Consider the following 22878-nt stretch of genomic DNA (forward strand, 5'->3'; position numbering starts at 1 on the left):
GGGTGTCTCTGCTGTCTGCCCAAGTTCCTGACACTGTCCTTTGGGGAAGGGGGCCTGGGGATGTGCTTCAGGAGCTGGGAGGAGGCTGGATCCTCTACTTCTTCCCACATCAGGAGCTGGGGACTCTGTAAGATTTCTCCTTTAAAATGAGCACAAGAGGGTCGCCTGGTAGCTCAGTGTCGGGGCCTCTGCCTCTGTCTCAGATCCTGACCCTGGAGCCCTGGGTTTCAGGCCCATGACCGACCCCCCACACGGAGCCCGCCTCTGTCTGTCCCTCGTCAATAAAGAAAACAATATCTGGATGGAAAAGATAGAAAATGACTATGAGACCTTTTGATTCTCTTAGATTCCAACAGGAAGCAAAAGACCCAAACGACTCCTGGACAGTAAAGCGGCTTTAATATCACAACATTGAAATCTTCCATTTATGAGTTAAGACCATGACATATCGTCCTCCCAATAGAAGAGGCGGGAGGAAGTGGTGTCGCACAGACGGGCCCCGTCCCCTTGAGGCCCCTGCACCTCGGCTCAGGCCTGAGGGTGACTGCGGCCGGCTCCTCCTGTCTGGTGGCCGGCTCGGGGCTCCAGCTGGCAGGACAGGGTGTAGCTGAGGACAGAGGGACACGTGTGAGTTGAGCAGGAGCTTCAGGTCCGGAGTCTCCCCTGGGATTTCCAAGGAGCTGGAGCCTGGAGCCCCAGCAGCAGGGCTGGAGGCCGCCCCCGGAGCCAAAGGAGAAGGATCCCTGAGGGGCCCCTGAGCAGGCCGCCCTCCCGCCCTCAGCCCTGGGGGCCTCACCTCTCCTCCTCGCTGAGCCACGTCCCAGACTGGAACCAGGCCCGGAACGGCTGCTCGGGCTCGATGCGGTACCGATCCGCGGCCACCTGGAGCAGCAGGATCTCGGTCAGGACTCGGTACTCCTGGGCCCGGAGAGAGGACGGGGGCATGAGGAGCCTGGGGGCGGCGAGGCCTTCGGGGGCTGCGCCCGGGGACAGGGGCCCGGGGCTGGTCTCTGACACGTGGCGACCCCCCATCCTGCACACTCCTCCCGTCCCAGCTGGTTCTCAGAGGGGAGCACACCCGGCCCCGCCCTGGCCAGGTGTCCCTGATGGCCGTGCCTCTGGCCTGGCCAACTGCGGGGACTTTCCCTTTCTCAGGAAACCGTCCCCGACAATGTGACAATGAGGGGATGGAGGCCCGGCGTGGTGCTCCCGGGGACCCCTCTGACAGCCCCAGCCTCCCCCTCCGTGCGGGAGCTCAGAGAGAGCCTCACCTTGTTCTTCTTCCGGTGGTTGACCTCATTGCCCTGGAAAGCAGACAAGCACAGTCCATCGGGGAGAGGCCTCGGGTGCTACTGGGTGCCGCTACCCACCCCCACTCACGCCGCCCTAGGGCCAGGCACACAGGGGCCAGGACCCCGCAGTGACAGGCCTGCGATCCAGGCCAGGCCCCGGGTCCAGGGAAAGGAGACCTGGCGGGGAGGGAGCGGATCTGGCGTCCCGGAGCACAGGAGGGGAGGACAAAGCCTCAGGTGGGCAGGAGGTGCGAGGCTCGCTAAGGGCCTGCTCAGGCCGGGGACCCTGACGTCACTCGGCCCCCACAGGCTGAGGCCCACCCAGCCTGACCTCGGCTGCTTGGCATTCGGGCCGCAGACTCGATCTCGGGACCCGTGACTTAGGTGCAGCCTCCCTCACTCCTCCCAGCCCTGGGCCCTGGACCCGCGCTCCCAGGGCAGCGGGGAGCCTTTCAGGAGGGGAGACTTGCCAAGGACGGAGAGCTCGGGGCTCGGCTCAGGGGCCCTGTGCTCCCCCACATCAGGACTCCGGCCCCCCGTCCCAGCCCCGGGCCCACGCACCTCCAGGTACTCCTCCATGGCAGTATCCAGCATGAAGAGCTCGGTGAGGAAGGTGCCCAGGAAGGGGACGACACCCTGTGTCGGGGCGGGGAAGGAATGAGGCCCTGCTCTCGGGTCCCCGGGGTCCCTCCCTGGGACAGGTCAGCACCCCGGCCCGCCCGCCCCAGCTCCCACGTGGTGCAGACCAGGACCCTTGGGGCCTCCCCTGGGCTCCCCCCCTCACCCTCCCACAACACCAGAGTCCTCCTAAGCGCGTCAAGGGCGAGCTGTAGGACATCGGGGTGTAGGTGCTCCGGGCCCTGCCACCACAGACACATTGTTTCCAGCTGTATAGACCCTCCTCCGGGTCACCTCGAAAGAAGGGTTGTCGAAGCTGTGGCTACGGGAGGCAGAGCTGGAGTCGGAAGGCCCCACCTGCCTTGATTTGGGGCCTTCCAGCTCTCTGGGGAGAACCCTCTCCTCTGGGCTCGAGGCCACGGATCCGGGGCTCGCTCACCTGCTGCTGCTGCCGCCTCTTCCATGCTGTCTGCATGTTGATCCCCAGGGCTCCAAGCTTAGCCGGCCGGTCCTGTAGGGCCAAGGACAAGTTCCTCAAGACCGTGATCACCTCGGGCCACTACTCCCACCAAACTTTCTTTTTTCTTTTCTTTTTATGTATATATTTATTTCTAATGCTGTTCATTTTGCCAACATATAGAATAACACCCAGTGCTCATGCCATCAGGTGCCCCTCCCAGTGCCCGTCACCCAGTCGCCCCCACACCCCGCCCACCTCCCCTTCCACCACCCATCTTTGACCTCACACCCTGGACATCGACCAGAAGCAGAGGGTAGCCGCGACGTCCTCCTTCAGCCTCCCGTGAGGGATTCCAGAACAACCTCAGCTCCAGCATTCACTCCCTGTGTGACCTGGAGCTTGCAGCCTGGCCTCCCTGAGCCTGGTTCCTCACTGGGAAAGGGGCGAATTCCAGCTCCCTCCCTCGGTCTCCCGAGGACCCAGGGTCCTATTCCTACCATCCCCGTTGGGGCCCTCATCCCATTCAAATCCCTCGATGGGCGCAGGCCTGTCCTCTGGGCTCTCCAGTTCGGGAGAGGCCCCCATCGGGACCGGCTGGCGACAGGGAGCGCGAGGGTCCAGCTCAGGGATCCTGGTTGAGCAGCAGCTGCTTTTCCACCCCTGGTGGATTTTCACCCCAGGCTGCGTTCACGTTCATGCCAAAGGCTTCACTCGCCGAAGGAATGCTCCGGGCCAGTCCCTAATTCAGTCACGTAGGACACCGTTGCTCCCACGCCGCCTCTCTTTCTATCCCAACACCTCCCATACTACCTTGAGAAGCAGGTTCCTGCTCTGGGGATTGTCCTGGGAGCACAGTTTTTCAAATGCTTGAATCTTCTTCCTGAGGAGAGAGAAAGAAGGCAGGACGGATGTTGGAACACTAGGTTCGGGTTGAGGGCAGACCCTGTGATCTGAGACCTCGAAGGATTTCAACTGCTGGATCAGGGTTTCCTTGGGTTCCTCTGAGCACTCAGGTCGTTGAAGGACACGGGAGGGAGCTCTTTGGAGGGTCATCCGGTGCATCCGATGCCCTATTAATTGAACAGCTCTGCTTTGGTCAGTTTTGGTTTCAATTGCGAAGAGACTCTAGTTGCTGTCATGTTCGCATCCAAAACCTTGTACCTCAGCTCAGCCCAGACTCCCCAAATGGGGACATTTGGAGGCATGGTGGCCTCTTGGCCAGGAAGCCTGAGAAAATCCCCTGCCCGCCTGCCCACCCACATCCTGTTGTCATGGATTCCTGCCTCCTAGGAAGTCCAGGGTGACCGAGGAAGCCAGAAAGGACAGGCCTATGGGACATCTCTCATCAACTGAGTTAATTAGTTTATTTCCTTATTTTTATTTTATTTTTTTAAAGATTTTATTTATTCATTCAGAGAGAGAGAGAGAGAGGCAGAGACACAGGCAGAGGGAGAAGCAGGCTCCATGCAGGAAGCCCGACATGGGACTTGATCCCGAGACTCCAGGGCCATGCCCTGGGCAGAAGGCACCAAACCACTGAGCCATCCAGGGATCCCCTCTTTACTTATTTTTAAAGGGAGGGGGCAGAAGGAGAGGAAGAAAGCATTTTAAGCAGTGTCCACACCTTGTGTGGGGCTCAATCTCACAACCCTGAGATTATGATCTGAGCCAAAATCAAGAGTTGTACACTCAGCTGACGGCCCCCAACTGAGTAAATTTAAAGATCTAATTAACTTTTTTCCAAGGATCCAGGAATGGGGCAGTATCCCATCTAGCAAATAGAAAGGAGTTGTACAAAATGGAAGGCTTTCATAGGCAGAAAGGATGGGACAAGAAAGTTAAAAGATTGCATTCTTTCAAGCAAGTTTCCAGGGCCAGGGTCTTATCAGGCTGATGAGCTCACACAGGCTGATCAGGAAATTTGAGACTGAATGGTTTAAAATTCCACTCCTAGTAAGACTTTTATCTGTAGAGAACAACCTGAGGGTGGCTGGAGGGGAGGTGGGAGGAGAGAGGGGATAAATGGGTGATGGGTATTAAGGAGGACACTTGTGATGAGCAGTGGGTGTTATATGTAAGTGATGAATCACTAAATTCTATTCCTGAAAATAATATTACACTATGTGTTAACTAACTAGATTTTATTGTTTTTATTATTTTATTTGTTTTATTATTTTATTTTAAAAAATATTTTATTTATTCATGAGAGGTACAGAGAGAGGCAAAGACACAGGCAGAGGGAGAAGCAGGCTCCCCACGGGGAGCCCGATGTTGGACTCTATCCTGGGACCCCAGGATCACCCCTGAGCCAAAGGCAGACGCTCAACCACTGAGCCACCAGGCGTCCTACTAACTTGAAACATAATAAATAAAATTCCACTCCTAGAAGAGGCTGAAACTGCATTAACTATTAAATCTTGGTGGGTGAGGCTTAACACAAATGACTCCATTTTGGGCTGGTTATTTTTTTTTTTTAAGATTTTATCTATTTATTCATTCATGAGAGACACACAGAGAGAGAGAGAGAGAGGCAGAGACACAGGCAGAGGGAGAAGCAGGCTCCATGCAGGGAGCCCGGTGTGGGACTCGATCCCGGGACCCCAGGGTCACGCCCTGGGCTGAAGGCGGTGCTAAACCACTGAGCCCCCCCCCCCCCGGGCTGCTCAAGGGCCAGTTATTTCTAACAAGTTCTTGCTCTTGTTTTTTTTTTTTTTTTTCTTTCCTTGCTTCCTCAGAATCTGGGTATGAGCCTGGGTGAATCTATATGACTCCATGACTCCTTCCTTATCCTCCATTCTTTTATTGGGATGTCTGACTGGCTCAGTCGGTAGAGCACACAACTCTTAATCTCAGGGTCATGAGTTCATGAGTTCAAGCCCCTGATTGGCATGCAGCCCACCTAAAAACAAAACACCAAAAAACACATTCTTTTTGCTTCAGGGCCTGCTAACTGCTTGATTTTCTGTTCCATTCAAATCCCAGCAAGGGTCTGGAAGCCCCAGCTCATCTCATTCAGAGGGAGCCACATCACAGGTCACAGCATGTGGATCTGTACTACCTCTGGTCCAAGTGGCCACGGCCAGATGGCCAAGGTCACCAGGTATATATCATGGCCACATAGGGTTGCCCTCTCAACAGCACTAGGAGTGAAACAGTTACACTTAGAAGGGGCAATGGGTGTGCAAAAGCCACAGAGAGGAGGTTGTTATTCACAGTTATTCTCCCTTAAATGATTTTCAAAGGTTGAGGTAGAACCTCTGAAATATTCCTTATTTCTTGTGAACAGCTTAAAATAAATCTGGTATCAAGTTTATGACCCATCTGCTGAGTAGATCTATCCCCTCTGTAATCCTGGCCATGCTACACAGTTGGCAGCCACACAAAAATGTCTCTGGCAAAACGCTGTATCACAATTTAGATTCCTAATGGGAAGTAAAAAGACAACAGTTAGATTTAGAAAATAAGACTGCAATAACATTTTTAAAATTGTTTAAGTGTATTTTATTTAAATTTGATTAATTAATATATAATGTATTATCGGTTTCAGAGGTAGTCAGTGATTCATCAATCTTATACTTAAAAAAAAAAAGACATTTACTTAATTTATTTGAGAGAGAGTGGCAGAGAGGGGGAGAAGCAGGCTCCCCACAGAGCAGGGAGCCTGACACAGGGCTTGATTCTAGGACCCTGGGAGCATGACCCAAGCTGAAAATAAATGCATAACCAACTGAGCCACCCAGGCATCTCGACTGCATTAACATTTTTAAGGTGGATTTTTTTATCATTTACATATTTTTTAAGATTTTTAAAATTTTATTTATTCATGAGAGACACAGAAAGAGAAGCAGAGACACAAGCAGAGGGAGAAGCAGGCTCCCTGCAGGGAGCCCAATGAGGGACTTGAACCCAGAACCCTAGGATCACAACCTGAGCCAAAGGCATACACCCAACTGCTGAGCCACTCAGGTATCCCCCTCTATACCCAGTATGGGGCCAAACTCACAAGAGATCAAGAGTCACCTGTAATACCGACTGAGTCAGCCAGGCACCCCTAGTAATTTTTAAATTTCAACTCATACCTCTTCTGATTCAGTACTTTGAAATAATAACCAATAAATAAGGGTAGCTTTGTCCAATACCCTTGATTGTTTATTTCCACATCCCTGAATGTGCATATCAGATTTTTAGTTCCAGGGTACCTCAGTCAATGGCATCTTATGTTACTCTCGATTTATAGTTCTAAATAGTAAAATGTTCAAAACACCAGAACATTTATATTAATTACACATGGTAGTTATTTTAATTCTTTACTCATTTATTCATGAATGATACATATTTATTTTTTAAAGGATTTTATTTATTATAGAGAGAAAGAGAGTGTGTGAGCATGGGGTCAGGAAGAGGGGGAAGGAGAGGGACAAGCAGACTCCGTGCTGAGCTCCATCCCATCACCAGAGATCATGACCTGAGCCAAAAATCAAGAGTCAGATGCTTCACTGACTGAGCCCCATGATACATATGTATTGAGCAGTTACTACATGAAAACATGCCAGGCTTTTTCTTTTTTTTTTTAATAATAAATTTATTTTTTATTGGTGTTCAATTTGCCACCATACAGAATAACACCCAGTGCTCATCCCATCAAGTGCCCCCCTCAGTGCCCGTCACCCATTCACCCCCACCCCCCGCCCTCCTCCCCTTCTACCATCCCCAGTTCGTTTCCCAGAGTTAGGAGTCTTCATGTTCTGTCTCCCTTTCTGATATTTCCTACCCATTTCTTCTCCCTTCCCTTCTATTCCCTTTCACTATTATTTATATTCCCCAAATGAATGAGAACATATAATGTTTGTCCTTCTCCAATTGACTCACTTCACTCAGCATAATACCCTCCAGTTCCATCCACGTTGAAGCAAATGGTGGGTATTTGTCATTTCTAATGGCTGAGTAATATTCCATTGTATACATAAACCACATCTTCTTTATCCACTCATCTTTCGATGGACACCGAGGCTCCTTCCACAGTTTGGCTATTGTGGACATTGCTGCTATAAACATCGGGGTGCAGGTGTCCCGGCGTTTCACTGCATCTGTATCTTTGGGGTAAATCCCCAACAGTGCAATTGCTGGGTTGTAGGGCAGGTCTATTTTTAACTCTTTGAGGAACCTCCACACAGTTTTCCAGAGAGGCTTTTTCTTTTTGTAAGAAATTGATGGAGGGGTGCCCGGGTGACTCAGTCAATTGAGCATCTCCCTTCTGCTCTGATTGGGTCATGATCCTGGGGTCCTGGTATCGAGTCCTGGGTCAGGCTCCCAACAGGGAGCTTGCTTCTCACTCTGCCTGTGTCCCTGCCTCTCTCTGTGTTTCTCATGAATAAGTAAATTTTAAAAATCTTTTAAAAAAAGAATAAAAAAAGAAAAAGAAAAACAACAGAAACATAAAGGATAGAGTAACCAAAGCAATTTTTAAGATTTATTTACTTATTTGAGAGTGGGAGCACGCAGGGGGGAGGGAGAAAGTTTTTTTTTTTTTTTAATTTTATCTATTTCCTTGAGACAGAGAACAAAGGGAGGGTGAGAGGGAGAGGCAGACTCCCCACTAAGCAGGGAGCCCAATGTGGGGCTCGATCCCAGGTTCCTGGGATTATCATGTCCTGAGCTGAAGGCAGATGATTAACCAACTGAGCCACCCATGTGTCCAAGGGCTGATAGATCTTTTTTTTTTTTTTTTGAAGATTTTTTTATTCATGAGAGACCCACAAAGAGAGAGACATATTTTAAGGGTTTTTTTTTTAAAGTAAGCAGTCCACCCAACTTAGGGCTTGAACTCAGGACCCCAAGATCAAAAAAGTTGCATGCTCTATCTACTGAGCCAGCCAGGTGCCCCAGTCTAGGGTAACCTGAAACCTGTTGTGTGTTTTTTTTTTTAATTTTATTTTTAATATTGTATTCATTTATCCATGAGAGACACAGACAGAGACAGAAGCAGGCTCCATGCACCGGGAGCCCAACGCAGGACTCGATCCCAGGTCTCCAGGATCGCACCTTGGGCCAAAGGCAGGTGCTAAACCGCTGAGCCACCCAGGTGTCCCGGTAGTTCTTTTTTTTTTTAATGTATTTATTTATGATAGTCACACAGAGAGAGAGAGAGAGAGAGAGGCAGAGACATAGGCAGAGGGAGAAGCAGGCTCCATGCACCGGGAGCCCGACGTGGGATTCGATCCTGGGTCTCCAGGATCACGCCCTAGGCCAAAGGCAGGCGCTAAACCGCTGCGCCACCCAGGGATCCCGTGTCCGGGTAGTTCTTAAACATAAAAGCACGAATCATAGGGCAACCTGGTGGCTCAGCGGTTTAGCGCCGCCTTCAGCCTAGGGCGTGATCCTGGAAACCAGGGATCGATTCCCGCATCGGGATCCCTGCATGGAGCCTGCTTCTCCCTCTGCCTGTGTCTCTGCCTCTCTCTGTGTGTCTCTCATGAATAAATAAATAAAATCTTAAAAAAAAAACACACACACACACACACAATGAGGGACACCTGAGTGATGACATACCTCTTAGAATGGCTAAAACAAAAACAACCTATCATGCCAAGTGTTGGTGATGACATGGTACTACTGGAATTCTCATACAGTGCTGGTGGGACTGTAAAATTGTACAACCACTTAGAAAACAGTTTGGCTGTTTTATTCTTTTTCTTTTATTTTTAAATGAGATTTTATTTTTAGGCAATCTCCACACTCCACATGAGACTTGAACTTACAACCCTGAGGCAGCCAGGTGTCCCTTGACTGTTTCTTTAAAACTTAGAGGCACTTGGCTTGCTCAACTGGCTACACTTCCAACTCTTGATTTTAGCTCAGGTCATGATTTCTAGAGTTGAGCCCCACAACTGGGTCTGCACTGGGCATGAAGCCTGCATAGGATTCTCTCTCCCTCTGCCTCCCTCACCCTGTGTGTGCTCTCCCTTGAAAAAAAAAATTTTTTTTAATATATATATATATATATTTTAAATATTTAAAAGTTAATCAGGGATCCCTGGGTGGCGCAGCGGTTTGGCGCCTGCCTTTGGCTCAGGGCGCGATCCTGGAGACCCGGGATCGAATCCCATATCAGGCTCCCGGTGCATGGAGCCTGCTTCTCCCTCTGCCTATGTCTCTGCCTCTCTCTCTCTCTCTCTCTCTCTCTCTGTGACTATCATAAATAAAAATTAAAAAAAAAGAAGTTAAACACATGGGACCCCTGACTGGCTCAGTTGGTAGAACATGTGACTCTTTATCTTGAGGTTGTGAGTTTGATACCCATATTGGGTGCAGAGATTATTTAAAAATAATAATTGAAAAAATAAAAGTTAAACACATCAAATAACAGTCACTCTACATTTAGGTTTGTAGCCAAAAGACACAAAAACATATTTACACAAAGGCTAGTACACAATGTTGATAGCAATTTTATTTATTTATTTGATTTGATTTGATTTAAGGGGCACCTGAGTGGCTCAGTCAGTTAAGCATCTACCCTCAGCTCAGGTCATGATCCCAGGATCCTGGGATCAAGCCCTGCATCGGATCCTTGCTCAGTGGGGAGCCTGCTTCTCCCTCTGCTTCTGCAACTCCCCTTGCTTGTGTTCTCTCTCTCTCTCTCTATTAAGTAAATAAAACCTTTAATTTTTTTTTTTTTTATTTAAGACTGAGAGAGAGCACAGAGGGAGAGGGAGAAGCAGATTCCTTGCTGTGCAGAGCCCAACTTGGGGCTTGATCCTAGGATCATGGCGTGAGTTGAAGGCACGTTTAACCGACAAAGCCAGCCAGGTACCCCAGCAGCTATATTTATAATAGCCCCAAATTAGATAACCAAATGCCCATCACCATATGATTGAACAAACTGTAGGAAATCCTACAATTGAATACTATTCAATAATAATACATATATAATCTTATAACCTGTTGATACAAGCAACAAGGATAAATCTCAGGCTTGTGCTGACCTAAAGAAGCCAGGCAAAAAAGAACGAAGTGTATAATTCCATTTATTTAAAATTCCAGAAAATGCAAACTGACAGAAAATGGCTGCCTGGGGATGGAGTTGAAGGAGACATTGATTCCAAAAGGGCACAAGATAACTTTTGGAGGCGGTGGAAGGTTATCTTGATTGTGGTTGATGAGTGCTGTGGTCTGAATGTATCCCTGCAAAATGCATACGTTGAAAAATTTTTTTAAAGATTTTATTTATTTATGAGAGACACACAGAGAGAGACAGAGACACAGGCAGAGGGAGAAGCAGACTCCATGCAGGGACCCCAATGTGGGACTCGATCCCAGGTCTCCAGGATCAGGCCCTGGGCCAAAGGCAGCACTAAACTGCCCCTAGCCACCTGGGCTGCCCTGAAATTCGAAGTCTCCAAAGTGGCTGTATTAGGAGGTGAAGGCTTTGGGAGGTGTTTAAATCATGAGGGTGGAGCCCTCATACATGGGATCAGTTTTCTTATGAAAGAGATCCTAGGAGGTTCCCCATCTTCAGCCATGTGAGTACAGCTAGGTGTCAACTCTGACCCAGGGAAGAGCATGTCCCTTGATCTTGGTTGGACTCCTTAGCATTCAGAACTGTGAGAGGGACGCCTGGGTGGCTCATTGGTTGAGCATCTGCCTTTAGCTCGGGCACCTGATCCTGGGGGTTCTGGGATAGACTCCCATATCAGGGTCCCGGGAGGGAGCCTGCTTCTCCCTCTGCCTATGTCTCTGTGTATCTTATGAATAAATAAATAAATAAATAAAATCTTTAAAAAATAACTGTGAGAAGTTAATTACTGGTATTTATAAATTACCGTTTGTTGTAACAGCATAAATGGACTAAGACAATTGGTGTGCACTAAGTAATACACTTAAGTAAAGGAAAAACTCGGTTCAACATTCTTTTTCATTGTATTTTCAACTTAGTAATTCATTAGATGTTGGGATCATCAATTTTCCTTGGTAAGTACAGTAATATAAACTAAGTATAGAAAAACAAGATCTACTAAGATGTGAAAACCACTTCTCTCAAAGCTTCAGTTCTTTATTTTTAAGATTTTATTTACTTATTCATGAGAGAGACAGACAGAGAGAGAGAGAGGCAGAGACACAGGCAGAGGGAGAAGCAGGCTCCATGCAGGGAGTCTGATGTGGGACTCGATGCTGGGACCCTGGAATCACGACCTGAGCCAAAGGCAGCCGCTCAACCACTGAGCCACCCAGGTGTCCCTATTTATTATTATTATTTTTTTTTTTATAAATTTTTTTTTTTATTTATTTATGATAGTCACAGAGAGAGAGAGAGAGAGAGAGAGAGGCAGAGACACAGGCAGAGGGAGAAGCAGGCTCCATGCACTGGGAGCCCGATGTGGGATTCGATCCCGGGTCTCCAGGATCGCGCCCTAGGCCGAAGGCAGGCGCCAAACCGCTGCGCCACCTAGGGATCCCCCTATTTATTATTTTTTAAAAGATTTTATGTAATTGTTAGCATGAGCACAAGTGGGGGGCAGCGGGAGAGGGAGAAGCTCTCTTTTCAGCAGGGAGTCTGACTTGGGGATCAATCCCAGGACCCTGAGATCATAATCTGAGTCGCAGGCAAGATGCTGAACCTTAACTGACTGAACCACCCACGTGTCCCTCCAACCATTTATTTATTTATCATTTACCTTTCCTTGCATTGTCATACTAGGTTATCCCCGTTTACCTCCTACTTCTGTTTTCTCCCTCCTGGTTCATCTTTATGCAGGTATGGATTTTCCTCTCCTCTGTATATGAGGCATTGAAAAGTTAGGACCTCCAGTTTCCAACTTTCAACCCAGTGTCTAGGAAAGAATAAATGATAAAAAAGTGCCACAGGGGCACCTGGGTGGCTTCAGCCAAAGAGCGTGTGACTGGATCTTGGGTGGTGAGCTTGAGACCCACGATGCAAGTGGAGATAAATAAGACTTAAATTTTAAAAAAGTGGGGGGGGGGGTCACAGGAATCATATATGATTAAGAGTGGAAATGGTCACTAGGTTTTAGCATGGCAATGAGGATGTCACTGAGTGAGATCTCGGGTAGGGGTGTTACACGTTTGGGATGAAGAATCTGGCAATGCTCTGAAGCATGATTGGAGCCAGAGAATATTATTTGGGGGTCACAGGTGTAATCGCGGAGTCCTGGGATTTAAACGCCAGCGCAGGGATCCCTGGGTGGCGCAGTGGTTTAGCGCCTGCCTTTGGCCCAGGGCGCGATCCTGGAGACCCAGGATCAAATCCCACGTCGGGCTCCCGGTGCATGGAGCCTGCTTCTCCCTCTGCCTATGTCACTGCCTCTCTCTCTCTCTCTCTCTCATAAATAAATAAAAAAATTTAAAAAAATAAAAAATAAAAAAAAATAAACGCCAGCGCATTCCTTGTTTCATCGTGGCCTCCCCCAGCCATTACTCCATCGGCGGCTCCCGTCCTGGGCCGGTCACCGTCCAACGAGTCTGGCCCTCCTGCTTCTACAAACCCCCAGGCTGAAACTGCCCGGTGACAGCCCCTGTAGAAACTCCAGGGCTCTCGGCAGGCTCTCCTAGCTCCCCCAAACCAAGAATCTCCTCTGGGTTAACAACAGCTTTTGAGCGACAAGAGGTACGCGTCCTCCCGCCCGCCTCTCCTCCCCGCGCCCAGAAGGGGCCGCAGAGCCGACGGGCTCGAGCGGGGACGAGCGGGGAGGACAGACAGCCCTAGCCCACGCCCCCACGAGCCCGCGACGCTCCACACGGCAGCTGCATGAGGCTTCCCAATCTTTTTTTTTTTTTTTAAGATTTTATTTACCAATGATAGACACACACACAGACAGAGGCAGAGACACAGGCAGAGGGAGCAGCAGGCTCCAGGCAGGAGACCGACGCGGGCCTCGATCCCCGGTCCCCAGGGTCACGCCCCGGGGCCGAAGGCGGCGCTAAACCGCTGGGCCGCCCGGGCTGCCCAAGGTTTCCCAATCTTACAACCGAATAAATCTGAGGACGCAAACAAATAGTGCCGCCGGCGGACAGAAGGCTGTAACCACTGCGTCGGAACCACACGGCGGCACCAAGGCCGCGTCACCATCCCTTTCAGGGAATCCAGAATCGGTAACTCGAGAGCCTGGAGCGCTCCGTAGGCGTCGAGTCACGCATTCGCGAGCATCTATCCCTGCGGCTCGCTTCCTGCCCGGCTTTCGAGAGGAGGAGGCGGGCCCCTAGTCCAGACACTAAGACACACGAGGTGGGCGCCCGAGCTCCCAGGGGAACCCTCCTAGGAGCCTCGCGCGGAAGACCCCGCAGGGACCGCGGCGCGCACAGAACGCGCGGAACCAGGAAGAGGAAGGCCCCGCCCAGCCGGGCGTCCCTGATTGGCTGCCGGCCCGCTTGGAACTCTGGGGCGGGCGGCGTCACATCCGCCGGGCCCGCCATCTTGTTCCCAGGGGCAGTTGGCGGAAGAGATCGCGCTCCGTGGCCGCCGGCTCGCCTTCTGCCGGGAGTTCTCGCGGCCCGCGCTTCGGCGTCTACGTTCGCCTCAGGGTCCTTCTGTCGGCGTCCCCGTTGCCCTCCCTCACCCAGCTGGGGGACAGCGAGGCGGCCCCCTCTCCCGACGGCGTTCCATGGAGTAGGGTCCCGGACCGTTGTCCCGAGGAGCGAGATCGAGCTTGGCCCCCTCCCCCTCCCTCCTCCCTCCCTCCTTCCTTCCGCCGCAACATGGCTAACAACAGCCCCGCGCTGACAGGCAACTCGCAGCCGCAGCACCAGGCGGCGGCGGCCGCGGCCCAGCAGCAGCAGCAGTGCGGCGGCGGCGGCGGCGCCACCAAGCCGGCGGTCTCGGGCAAGCAGGGGAATGTGCTGCCGCTGTGGGGCAACGAGAAGACGATGAACCTCAACCCCATGATCTTGACCAATATCCTGTCGTCGCCTTACTTCAAAGTGCAGCTCTACGAGCTCAAGACCTACCACGAGGTGGTGGACGAGATCTACTTTAAGGTACGAAGCGTCTAGGCCTGGGGGGCCGGGGCGGGCGGGTCAGTTCCGTGGAGGGGTGTGGAGGAGCCGGGCGGAGGCGGCCCTTGAGGTCTGAGCGTCCGTAGGCGCGGGGGGTTGGGTGGGGGAGCGGTGCTCCGTAGTCGGCCAGGGAGGGGTCAGACGGGCCGCCCGAGCCCGCCACCATTGAAGTCTCTCCTCCCCCAACCTCCTGCCCACCCCTGGGGGAAGTTGGGCGGGAGGGGTGGGGGAGGGGAGAAGAGGGTGACTGAATCCTCTCCAGTTCACAGCTTTAAAATTATTCCTTTTGACGTGGATCTACTCAGCGCCAACTTGTTGGTGCTTCTCCCGCTCACCCCGGGCCAGGGCGTGTATTGACTTCGATGTTGGCCTCGTGTTGTTGGTATTCTTTATCCGATCCAGACAGGGAAGTGGTCAGTGCGAGTGTCGGGTGGGGGTGGGAGGGTTGAGGGTGGAGAGGTGCCAGGGCAGGAGGTGTACAGAAGGCCTGGAAAATTTCCCAGCAGGAAGTCAGGAGTAAGTGGTCTCAGTTACTTGTGCATTGGGCTTGTTTAGAATTATCTGGGCCCTGGGCTTCTGCGGCAGGGTCGGTGCTGGCTTGGCTGTGCTGGGGAGCTCACCTGGCGCCTCCTCACTGCACTCTTGTCTCAGTTCTTGTTTCGTTAGCAGGATTGACTCAGTCTTGCAGCGAGGCTCGGAGCAGCCCAGGGTCGCAGGTAGAGGTATGCACTATTAATCATGCTCAATCGCCATAAATGCATTTCCCTGGTTAAATGAACGGCTAATTAGGTACTTTTTGGCCATTGGTTTTGGGCTTTTCTTCACCAACTAGATAGGTTTTCTCCACTTCCCTGCAAATTATGTAGTTTTAAAAATATCTTCCAGGCCTCGTAAGGTTAATTCATATTTTAAGGAATGTTAATAGTCTTAATGATCTTTAAATATTTTAGCTAGAACATGTAACAAAACACCATCCATTTTGAGTATTTAATTCTTGGAACATTTGACAGACCACAAAGTATTTTCTGTGATCTGAACATACCTGTAGAAGTGTTAGCAGAAGGAAATTCTCTTTATTTGCTTTTAGGTTATATTCTGCCCACAATCCTCCCCCCACCCCACCTCTTTAAGCGATTAGGGTATTAAAGGATTTTTTTTTTTTTTTGAGATACTAGTTTTTGATAGAAAATGATACTTTGAGAGTACAGTTCAACTTTGGGTATGTAAACTACACTGAAATTTTGTTATCTTTTTATAAGAGTATATTGTAAGTAATTGTAGTACTTTGAACTAGGTTTATTAGCTTTTAAAAGGTAAGACCTTTTTCAGCATGAATACAGTATGGTGGATATTCTTAGTTTTGTGTAGTAAACTTAAAGAAACCATGGAAAATTGGGTTCCTGCTCTTTCTGTAGCAGGTTCTGTTTAGTAACACAGGCAGATGTTAATGTGATAGAGGAAAAGCTTGTTTTCAAATTTCAAATACTGTGTTTTGAAACAATTTAAGATTGTACTAGAAATTATTTAAATATAGTTTAAAAATTAAAGATGGAGGCTTTGTTATCAGGATGTCCAGATTAAATAATCATTGAAATATGTAGGCTTCTAGTTTTAAGTCAGTTTTGTGTTGCATCCCCCCCCTTTGGCTGGCCTTTAAGGAATTGAAACATCTTTCATAGCAAACTGGGGGAAGGAAATGAAACCTTAAAGCAGTGCTGAGCCTAACAGTGTAATGCTTACATTCAAATGCATGCTTTTCTGTCTGAAGCCACTGAAAAAGGCTATAAAAATGTAACCATGGGTGGGTGAAGCTACACTTTTAGGAATGCATAGTGAAAGAACAGGATTTTACTTTGATTTTGTTTTAAATTAAGAGAAACAGATCTTTCTAAAAGACCTTGAGTTATGTGTTACCAAATTAATATTCTTTCTTTGCTATTTGTAGGTAAAGTATGTGGTTTTTATAGGGTGCTCATCTCAACAAAGATACTGTATCAATTATACTTAATATAATGACTAGTCACACTCAGTTTTTAACAGTTTATACTGTTTTTCTGGGGGAAAACTGAATTGGTTTACATAATTAGGCTGAAAATAAACCCAACAAGAATGATCTTTGTAGGTGTGGCCCTTGTAATTTCATCTTTAATCAGGAACGAACATAATGCCTATTCATGGTAAAAAAAAATGTACAGTTTCATAATTTTGCATTAGAAGTAACTTATTGCTGTTTAACATACTTAAGTCATTTTTCTTTATTTGATGTAGAATTTTAAATCATAAAATTAAGAGCATTATTTTTTGAAATACTAAAACTTCATTGATGCTTCAAGTTGAAGCCTTAAATCCATTTTAAAATGAGAATCTTTATTTTTTTAAACAACTCAGAGTAAGATACAAAATTTTAATATATTATCACGTTTTTTACAATTATATGAGATTCCTAGAAATCTCTTGGCTCAACAAGAATCAGCTCTCTACAGAGCTGTTTTAATGGAATTTCTGCTCATGAAACTGTTGAGGTTTTTGCCAAACTCTGGCAGTTTTATTGGTGCTTTTAAAAAAACTAAGCAGTTTTTCAAAGATGGTTTATATAATGTATGTAAGCAAAATATATAATGTCAATACACTCAGCTTCCAAACTTTTGGAAGAATCTGCTCTATTATGGACTTGGGTTTACTTTAATCATAGCTTTAAAAAAATTCGAAGTATGAATGTTTGTTGTGTTCCTCTTTTCTATTTCAGGTCACGCATGTTGAGCCGTGGGAGAAAGGAAGCAGGAAAACAGCAGGCCAAACGGGGATGTGCGGAGGGGTAAGTAGAAGTACGTGCATTTTTCAGTTTTTCTGTGTCTGATAACTAAGTTTATATTTAGGAAACTAAAAGTGACAGTTACTCAAATGACAGTTGGCAAAGCTTAGAAGTTTTGCTTTTATCTAAATCCAGGTGGCTCGTGAATGGGGTTAAAACATGCTGTTTAATAATGCTCTAATGTTAGTTTTGGATCATATCTTGTTATTACTACCTAATGGAATTAATCAATTGGTGTTAAATATCTCTGTTTTTTTACTACTTTTTTTTTTTTTTTTAACTGTTTCCCTTAAAGGTTCGAGGTGTTGGAACAGGAGGAATTGTTTCTACAGCTTTCTGCCTGTTATACAAATTATTTACTCTGAAGCTAACTCGTAAGCAAGTGATGGGTCTCATAACGCACACAGACTCTCCATATATTAGAGCCCTTGGATTTATGTATATAAGGTAAGCATGCATTTATCTACATTTCCATTAAGTATATCATTTTAATTCATGTAAACCTAATCAATCTTTTGTAATTCTAGGTACACACAGCCCCCTACAGATCTATGGGACTGGTTTGAATCTTTCCTTGATGATGAAGAGGTATGTCAACAAGGGTAATAATTAGTTTTCTTCTCATTGCTCTCATGTTTTTAGTATCTTTTATTGGAGGCTTAATGTTTTTCACAATCTCCTGTAGTTAGGTTTACTTCACTCTTACTTTTGGAATTGCTGTCCTTTTACTAAGACATAGTGGATTTTATATATCATTAAGTTTTTTAAATTTTCTTATTTCTTAATTGTTTAAATGGTTTTGGTAACTATTAAATTTTTTCTTCCTGATTACATTTTGTGTATTGCATTGATCTTGACTTGTACAGTTGATAGTGATTTTTTAAGTGGGCCAGTCTCAGGATTGAGGTGTTAAGACATGCCCGTACAATACTAATTATAGTGCTTTTATTCTTTTGGAACTTTTCAGCTCTCTACACTCTAACTTCTTCCATGTATCTTAATACTCCCACTTGCGTAGACGTGCAGAATTGAAGAGCTGGGTGGGATTTCAATAGGGTGAGAGTTTAGATGATATATCCAAAATGATCAAAGTATTTCAATTCTAGCTACTTTTGGAAACATTGCTGTGTCATATTTAAATCACAGTTATGTATTAATATGCTTACACAGTGATGTCCAAGATCTCAAAAAGGTACTTCATACATACCTGTATTATCCATACATATGCCCCCCACCACTTTGTATTTTAAGGTTCATAGCATAAACTTTGAGTCCCATGCTTCAATAGTACTATTTAAAACATTTGTACAAAGAATTTGTTGAATTAAAGGATAGTTCTAATAGGTCTTCCTAGTGTGTTTTTATATTATGTGCACACCTAAAACTCTCTTGTAGGCATGGAGAATTTTAGTCTGCTTTTTTTTTTTTTTTTTTTTTTTTGGCAGGGGCTATTTACTGAATTACTCATTTTCCTGAAGAAGCAAAAAATGTATTAGGTGATAAATCACAATCTTTAAAGTAGTTTTTCTTTTTAGAAGAGATTTTTCAGGCCAAAACACTTCTCCCTTCTATATTTAAAAAGCATGTCCCTCTTCGTAATTGGTATTGTATTAGGTTTGTTTCTGAATGCTTCTATTTAATCTGTTTTTTATTGTATTTACAAACCTTAGGATCTCTATTTAAGCTAACTTATTGTTTTCTTCCTTAGATATCTGCAGCGATTATATTTGGAAATACTGTATATCTGAACACTTAAATGTGTGTGAGTGCAAGCAGTTTTACCTTTAGCTCTTGTTTTCCTGTTTAGATAACAAATCTCACTTTCCTTGTGTGCTTGCACTATAGGTTTGGGACTGACAATAGCTGACTAACATGTCCTGAGCTGTGAGAGGGCATAGCAAGAAGGCCTTCATGCGGTAATGACCCTTTTCAGAGACAATGGTCATCATGGATTATGCGTTTCCAATTATTTGTTCATTTATTTATTTTCTACATGACTCTAAATTAGAAACCTCACTGCTTCATGGCAGTTGGTTTGCTATTGCTTCCAGTTTTATGAGGGCTTCATTTTATATTAGAGCTGTTAAAAGATAATCTTTAGAGAGGATTGTCTGAAGTAGTTCATATGCAGTTAGGCTACAGTGCTAGGAATGATGTGTGCAAATGTGTCCACAGAAAGAAATACATACTTAGTAGGTATGTGGAATGTTAATTTAAGTTTATGTTCCACAGAGTTTAGTAATGTAAGGGGCTGTTTCATGTTCCTGTTAACTGAGTGAGATCAATGCTCTTTATGCCCACGAGGCTGCAGGATTTGTTCGCACCTGCATGCACACACTTAAGCCCAAGTATTTCTCTGTATCATTCATTACCAGATTAGTAGGGTACACAAATTAAAATTTTCGTTAGAATTTTTTGTATTTGAGATTCCAAAGATGGTAATATTTTTATAGTATTCACATATATATTGAAATTATTATTTTTTTGACGGCTAGGGTATCTTTTGTGTTTTTGTAGGACCTAGATGTGAAGGCTGGTGGAGGCTGTGTAATGACCATTGGAGAAATGCTGCGGTCTTTTCTCACAAAATTGGAGTGGTTTTCTACCCTGTTTCCAAGAATTCCAGTTCCAGTTCAGAAGAATATTGATCAACAGATTAAAACCCGCCCCAGAAAAATCAAGAAGGATGGGAAGGAAGGTCCTGAGGAAATAGACAGACATGTTGAACGCAGGCGTTCCAGGTAACGTACCTCTTGGAATTACTTGAAAGATAGGCTTTATAAAAGGTCCTCGGAGATCAGCGGCAAATTCTTAGAAAATTATCTGTATGCTGTTCATTTTATGAGTTTGTCGCTTTTAACCCTGAAAGGTTATTTTCTGCCTTTTGGGGCCTTTAATCGTTCCTAACATGTCTATGTAAGTTGGGGACCTAAATAAATAACACTCTCAAAAGTAAAATTTTTAGGATATGTTTTATTTGTTGAAATTTTCTTTTTCCTTACTTTATTAAATATTAGGTCTCCGAGGAGATCACTGAGTCCACGGAGGTCCCCAAGAAGATCAAGAAGTAGAAGCCATCATCGGGAGGGCCATGGGTCTTCTAGTTTTGATCGAGAATTAGAAAGAGAGAAAGAACGCCAGCGACTAGAGCGTGAAGCCAAAGAAAGGGAGAAAGAAAGGCGAAGATCCCGAAGTATTGATCGGGGGTTGGAACGCAGGCGGAGTAGCAGGAGTAGGGAAAGGCATAGAAGTCGTAGTCGAAGTCGGGATAGGAAAGGGGACCGAAGAGACAGGGATCGGGAAAGAGAAAAAGAAAATGAGAGAGGTAGAAGACGAGATCGTGACTATGATAAGGAAAGAGGTAATGACCGAGAAAAGGAGCGAGAGCGATCAAGAGAACGGTCCAAGGAACGGAGAAGTAGGGGTGAGGTAGAAGAGAAGAAACACAAAGAAGATAAAGATGATAGGCGGCATAGAGATGACAAAAAAGATTCCAAGAAGGAGAAAAAACACAGTAGGAGTAGAAGCAGAGAAAGGAAACACAGAAGTAGGAGTAGAAGTAGGAATGCAGGGAAACGAAGCAGAAGCAGGAGCAAAGAGAAATCAAGTAAACATAAAAATGAAAGTAAAGAAAAATCAAATAAACGAAGTAGAAGTGGCAGTCAAGGAAGAACTGACAGTGTTGAAAAATCAAGAAAACGGGAGCATAGCCCCAGCAAAGAAAAATCTAGAAAGCGTAGCAGAAGCAAAGAACGTTCCCACAAACGAGATCACAGTGATAGTAAGGACCAGTCTGACAAACACGATCGTCGAAGGAGCCAAAGTATAGAACCAGAGAGCCAAGAAAGGCAACATAAAAACAAAGATGAGACTGTGTGAAGTTTTTTTTTTTTTTTTGTAAAAGTGGATCACATTGAATCCTATAAATGTTTGATTAAATCTGCTTTCTTTTTCTTCCTCCCAAGTTGAGATTGTGCCGTAGTTAAGCACTCTTCAAGCTCCCTGTAGGCTGCATTTTCATTTCCTCTTTTGTGTAGGGAAGTGCCTTTGTAATCCCATTTATTGCATTGATGTTTTCACCCAATTGTTGAGTTTGATACATGATGCACAGATTGTTCTTGCATTTTTATTGTTTAATTGTTTTTGAGATGTACAGTCTGTACATATGTCCTGAAAATGTTTTAATTCCTTTGGCATGGTTGCCATGTTGGTTAAATTTGTATAAGGCAATAAACTGCCGCTAATTCTATTTTTGTTTTGTAGGTGTGGGATTATGGTTTGTGTACTGAAGTTAGCATGGCTGTGCTTTTCATAATAGAATGCTAAAGACTTTGAGAATGGATCTTGGATGTCTATTCTGGGAGAATTGTGTGCTTTCAGTGTACACGAGGGCAGCAGTTGTAGGATTAACATTGTCCACTGTATATTCTCTTGGAAGGCTCTTGTTTAATGTGTTACACTTAATATTCTCCACAGTTAACTTTTAGATTCATGACAAGGTAGTTTCTGAGGCAGAAGTTTCAATTAGGCTGTGATTCGATCAAAAGTCCTTTTAGCATTCTACCTCAAAGGGACACTGTTATTATGCCTAAAATATATTCACTTAGTTTTCCTTTTTTATTTGAAAAAATACATGTCATGTAATCTTTTTTCTCGAATTTCTCAGATTTTAAAGTACTATATTAAAGGAAAAAATTAATGTCTAAAGCCTAGCATTCTTGCAGCAACCCTATACTAACGTGAAATTGGGAGAGGGTGGGGCAGATGAGTAGAGAAATCGATTCAAGCCTCAAGCTTCCAAAGGATTTTTATAAATGGAAAAAACTTAAATTATGAAACAGCTTGGTAATAGTCTCCTTTTTTTAAAATTCAAGACTTTTTTATTGATAATGAAGATTGCTGTTTTGAGTTTTTAAACTTAATCTAGGACAGAGAAATATTAAAAGTAATGCTATGCTGCATTATTTAAGATTATCAGCAGATTATTTGAAAGATTGTTCTTATGACTTGTATTCTGATTACAGAGAACGATCAACGATCATGAGTGTGGAATAAATACTGGATTAAATCCTTTATTCTGGGTGTTGGCTTCCCCCCCCTTCCCCTTTGTCAACATTTTAAATATTTTTATTGTGGAAATTTATACAGTGTTAGAGTCACACTTTGTGTAGAGGGTTGGATATCTCAGTGCCCAGATGACCAGTGAATTTTAAACGGGTAGACTAGAATTGAATTGGATATGTGATAGTCAATAATATTTACTAGGAAAAAAAATATTTACTAGAGTTCTTAATATCAGCAATTCCTTTTGTCAGTGGGTATTCTGTGTGTCGCTAGGTTCTTTTCAATTGGGTGATTACTTAATTTTCACATCAAAGGTGCTTAATGAGATACTTTGCACTTGGATTACATACTAGAATCATTTAAAATTTGGACCTGAGGTGACTTTTATATAAGACCACTCCTCCAGTTTTTTTAGAACAAGAAATTGAGGTCCGAGGTGATTTGTTCAGTCAACAGCAAGACTAAAAGGGAGTGTTCCAGACAGTGTATGTAGACCATCTTCCCATGTTTGATCTCACTGTTTATATTGGCCAACTCGATGGGCACTCGGAAACCACCTTGCAAAGTGTTACATGGGGCAAACAAGTACATTTGGAAGAGTCCTTCATATGTGGGCTTAACATTTG

At 45.6% G+C, this 22878-nt stretch overlaps 1 protein-coding gene and 1 long non-coding RNA gene across 3 annotated transcripts; one reads left to right on the forward strand and one right to left on the reverse strand.

The window, feature by feature from the left end:
* Nucleotides 1–382: 382 nt before the first annotated feature.
* Nucleotides 383–1314, reverse strand: LOC144318080 (uncharacterized). Its single transcript, XR_013383934.1, has 3 exons — nucleotides 1272–1314; nucleotides 797–918; nucleotides 383–607 (listed from the first exon to the last, which is right to left on the reverse strand). It is a non-coding gene; the product is annotated as an uncharacterized LOC144318080 (long non-coding RNA).
* A 12467-nt stretch (nucleotides 1315–13781) lies between these two features.
* PRPF38B (pre-mRNA processing factor 38B) lies at nucleotides 13782–22261 on the forward strand. Of its 2 annotated transcripts, XM_077905692.1 has the most exons (8): nucleotides 13782–14358; nucleotides 14639–14789; nucleotides 15046–15098; nucleotides 17123–17191; nucleotides 17484–17635; nucleotides 17716–17776; nucleotides 19706–19929; nucleotides 20206–22261. In XM_077905692.1, exons 1-8 carry the CDS (start codon nucleotides 14080–14082, stop codon nucleotides 21065–21067), a joined length of 1851 nt encoding a protein of 616 aa, XP_077761818.1. In that variant the 5' UTR covers nucleotides 13782–14079; the 3' UTR covers nucleotides 21068–22261. The 2 variants fall into 2 exon arrangements, with proteins under 2 accessions (XP_077761818.1, XP_077761819.1); XM_077905693.1 differs by lacking the exons at nucleotides 14639–14789; nucleotides 15046–15098 and having other exon boundaries at nucleotides 13783–14358.
* Nucleotides 22262–22878: the final 617 nt, after the last annotated feature.

Source organism: Canis aureus, chromosome 8 (genome assembly GCF_053574225.1).
Source record: "Canis aureus isolate CA01 chromosome 8, VMU_Caureus_v.1.0, whole genome shotgun sequence".
NCBI classification, from domain to species: domain Eukaryota; kingdom Metazoa; phylum Chordata; class Mammalia; order Carnivora; family Canidae; genus Canis; species Canis aureus.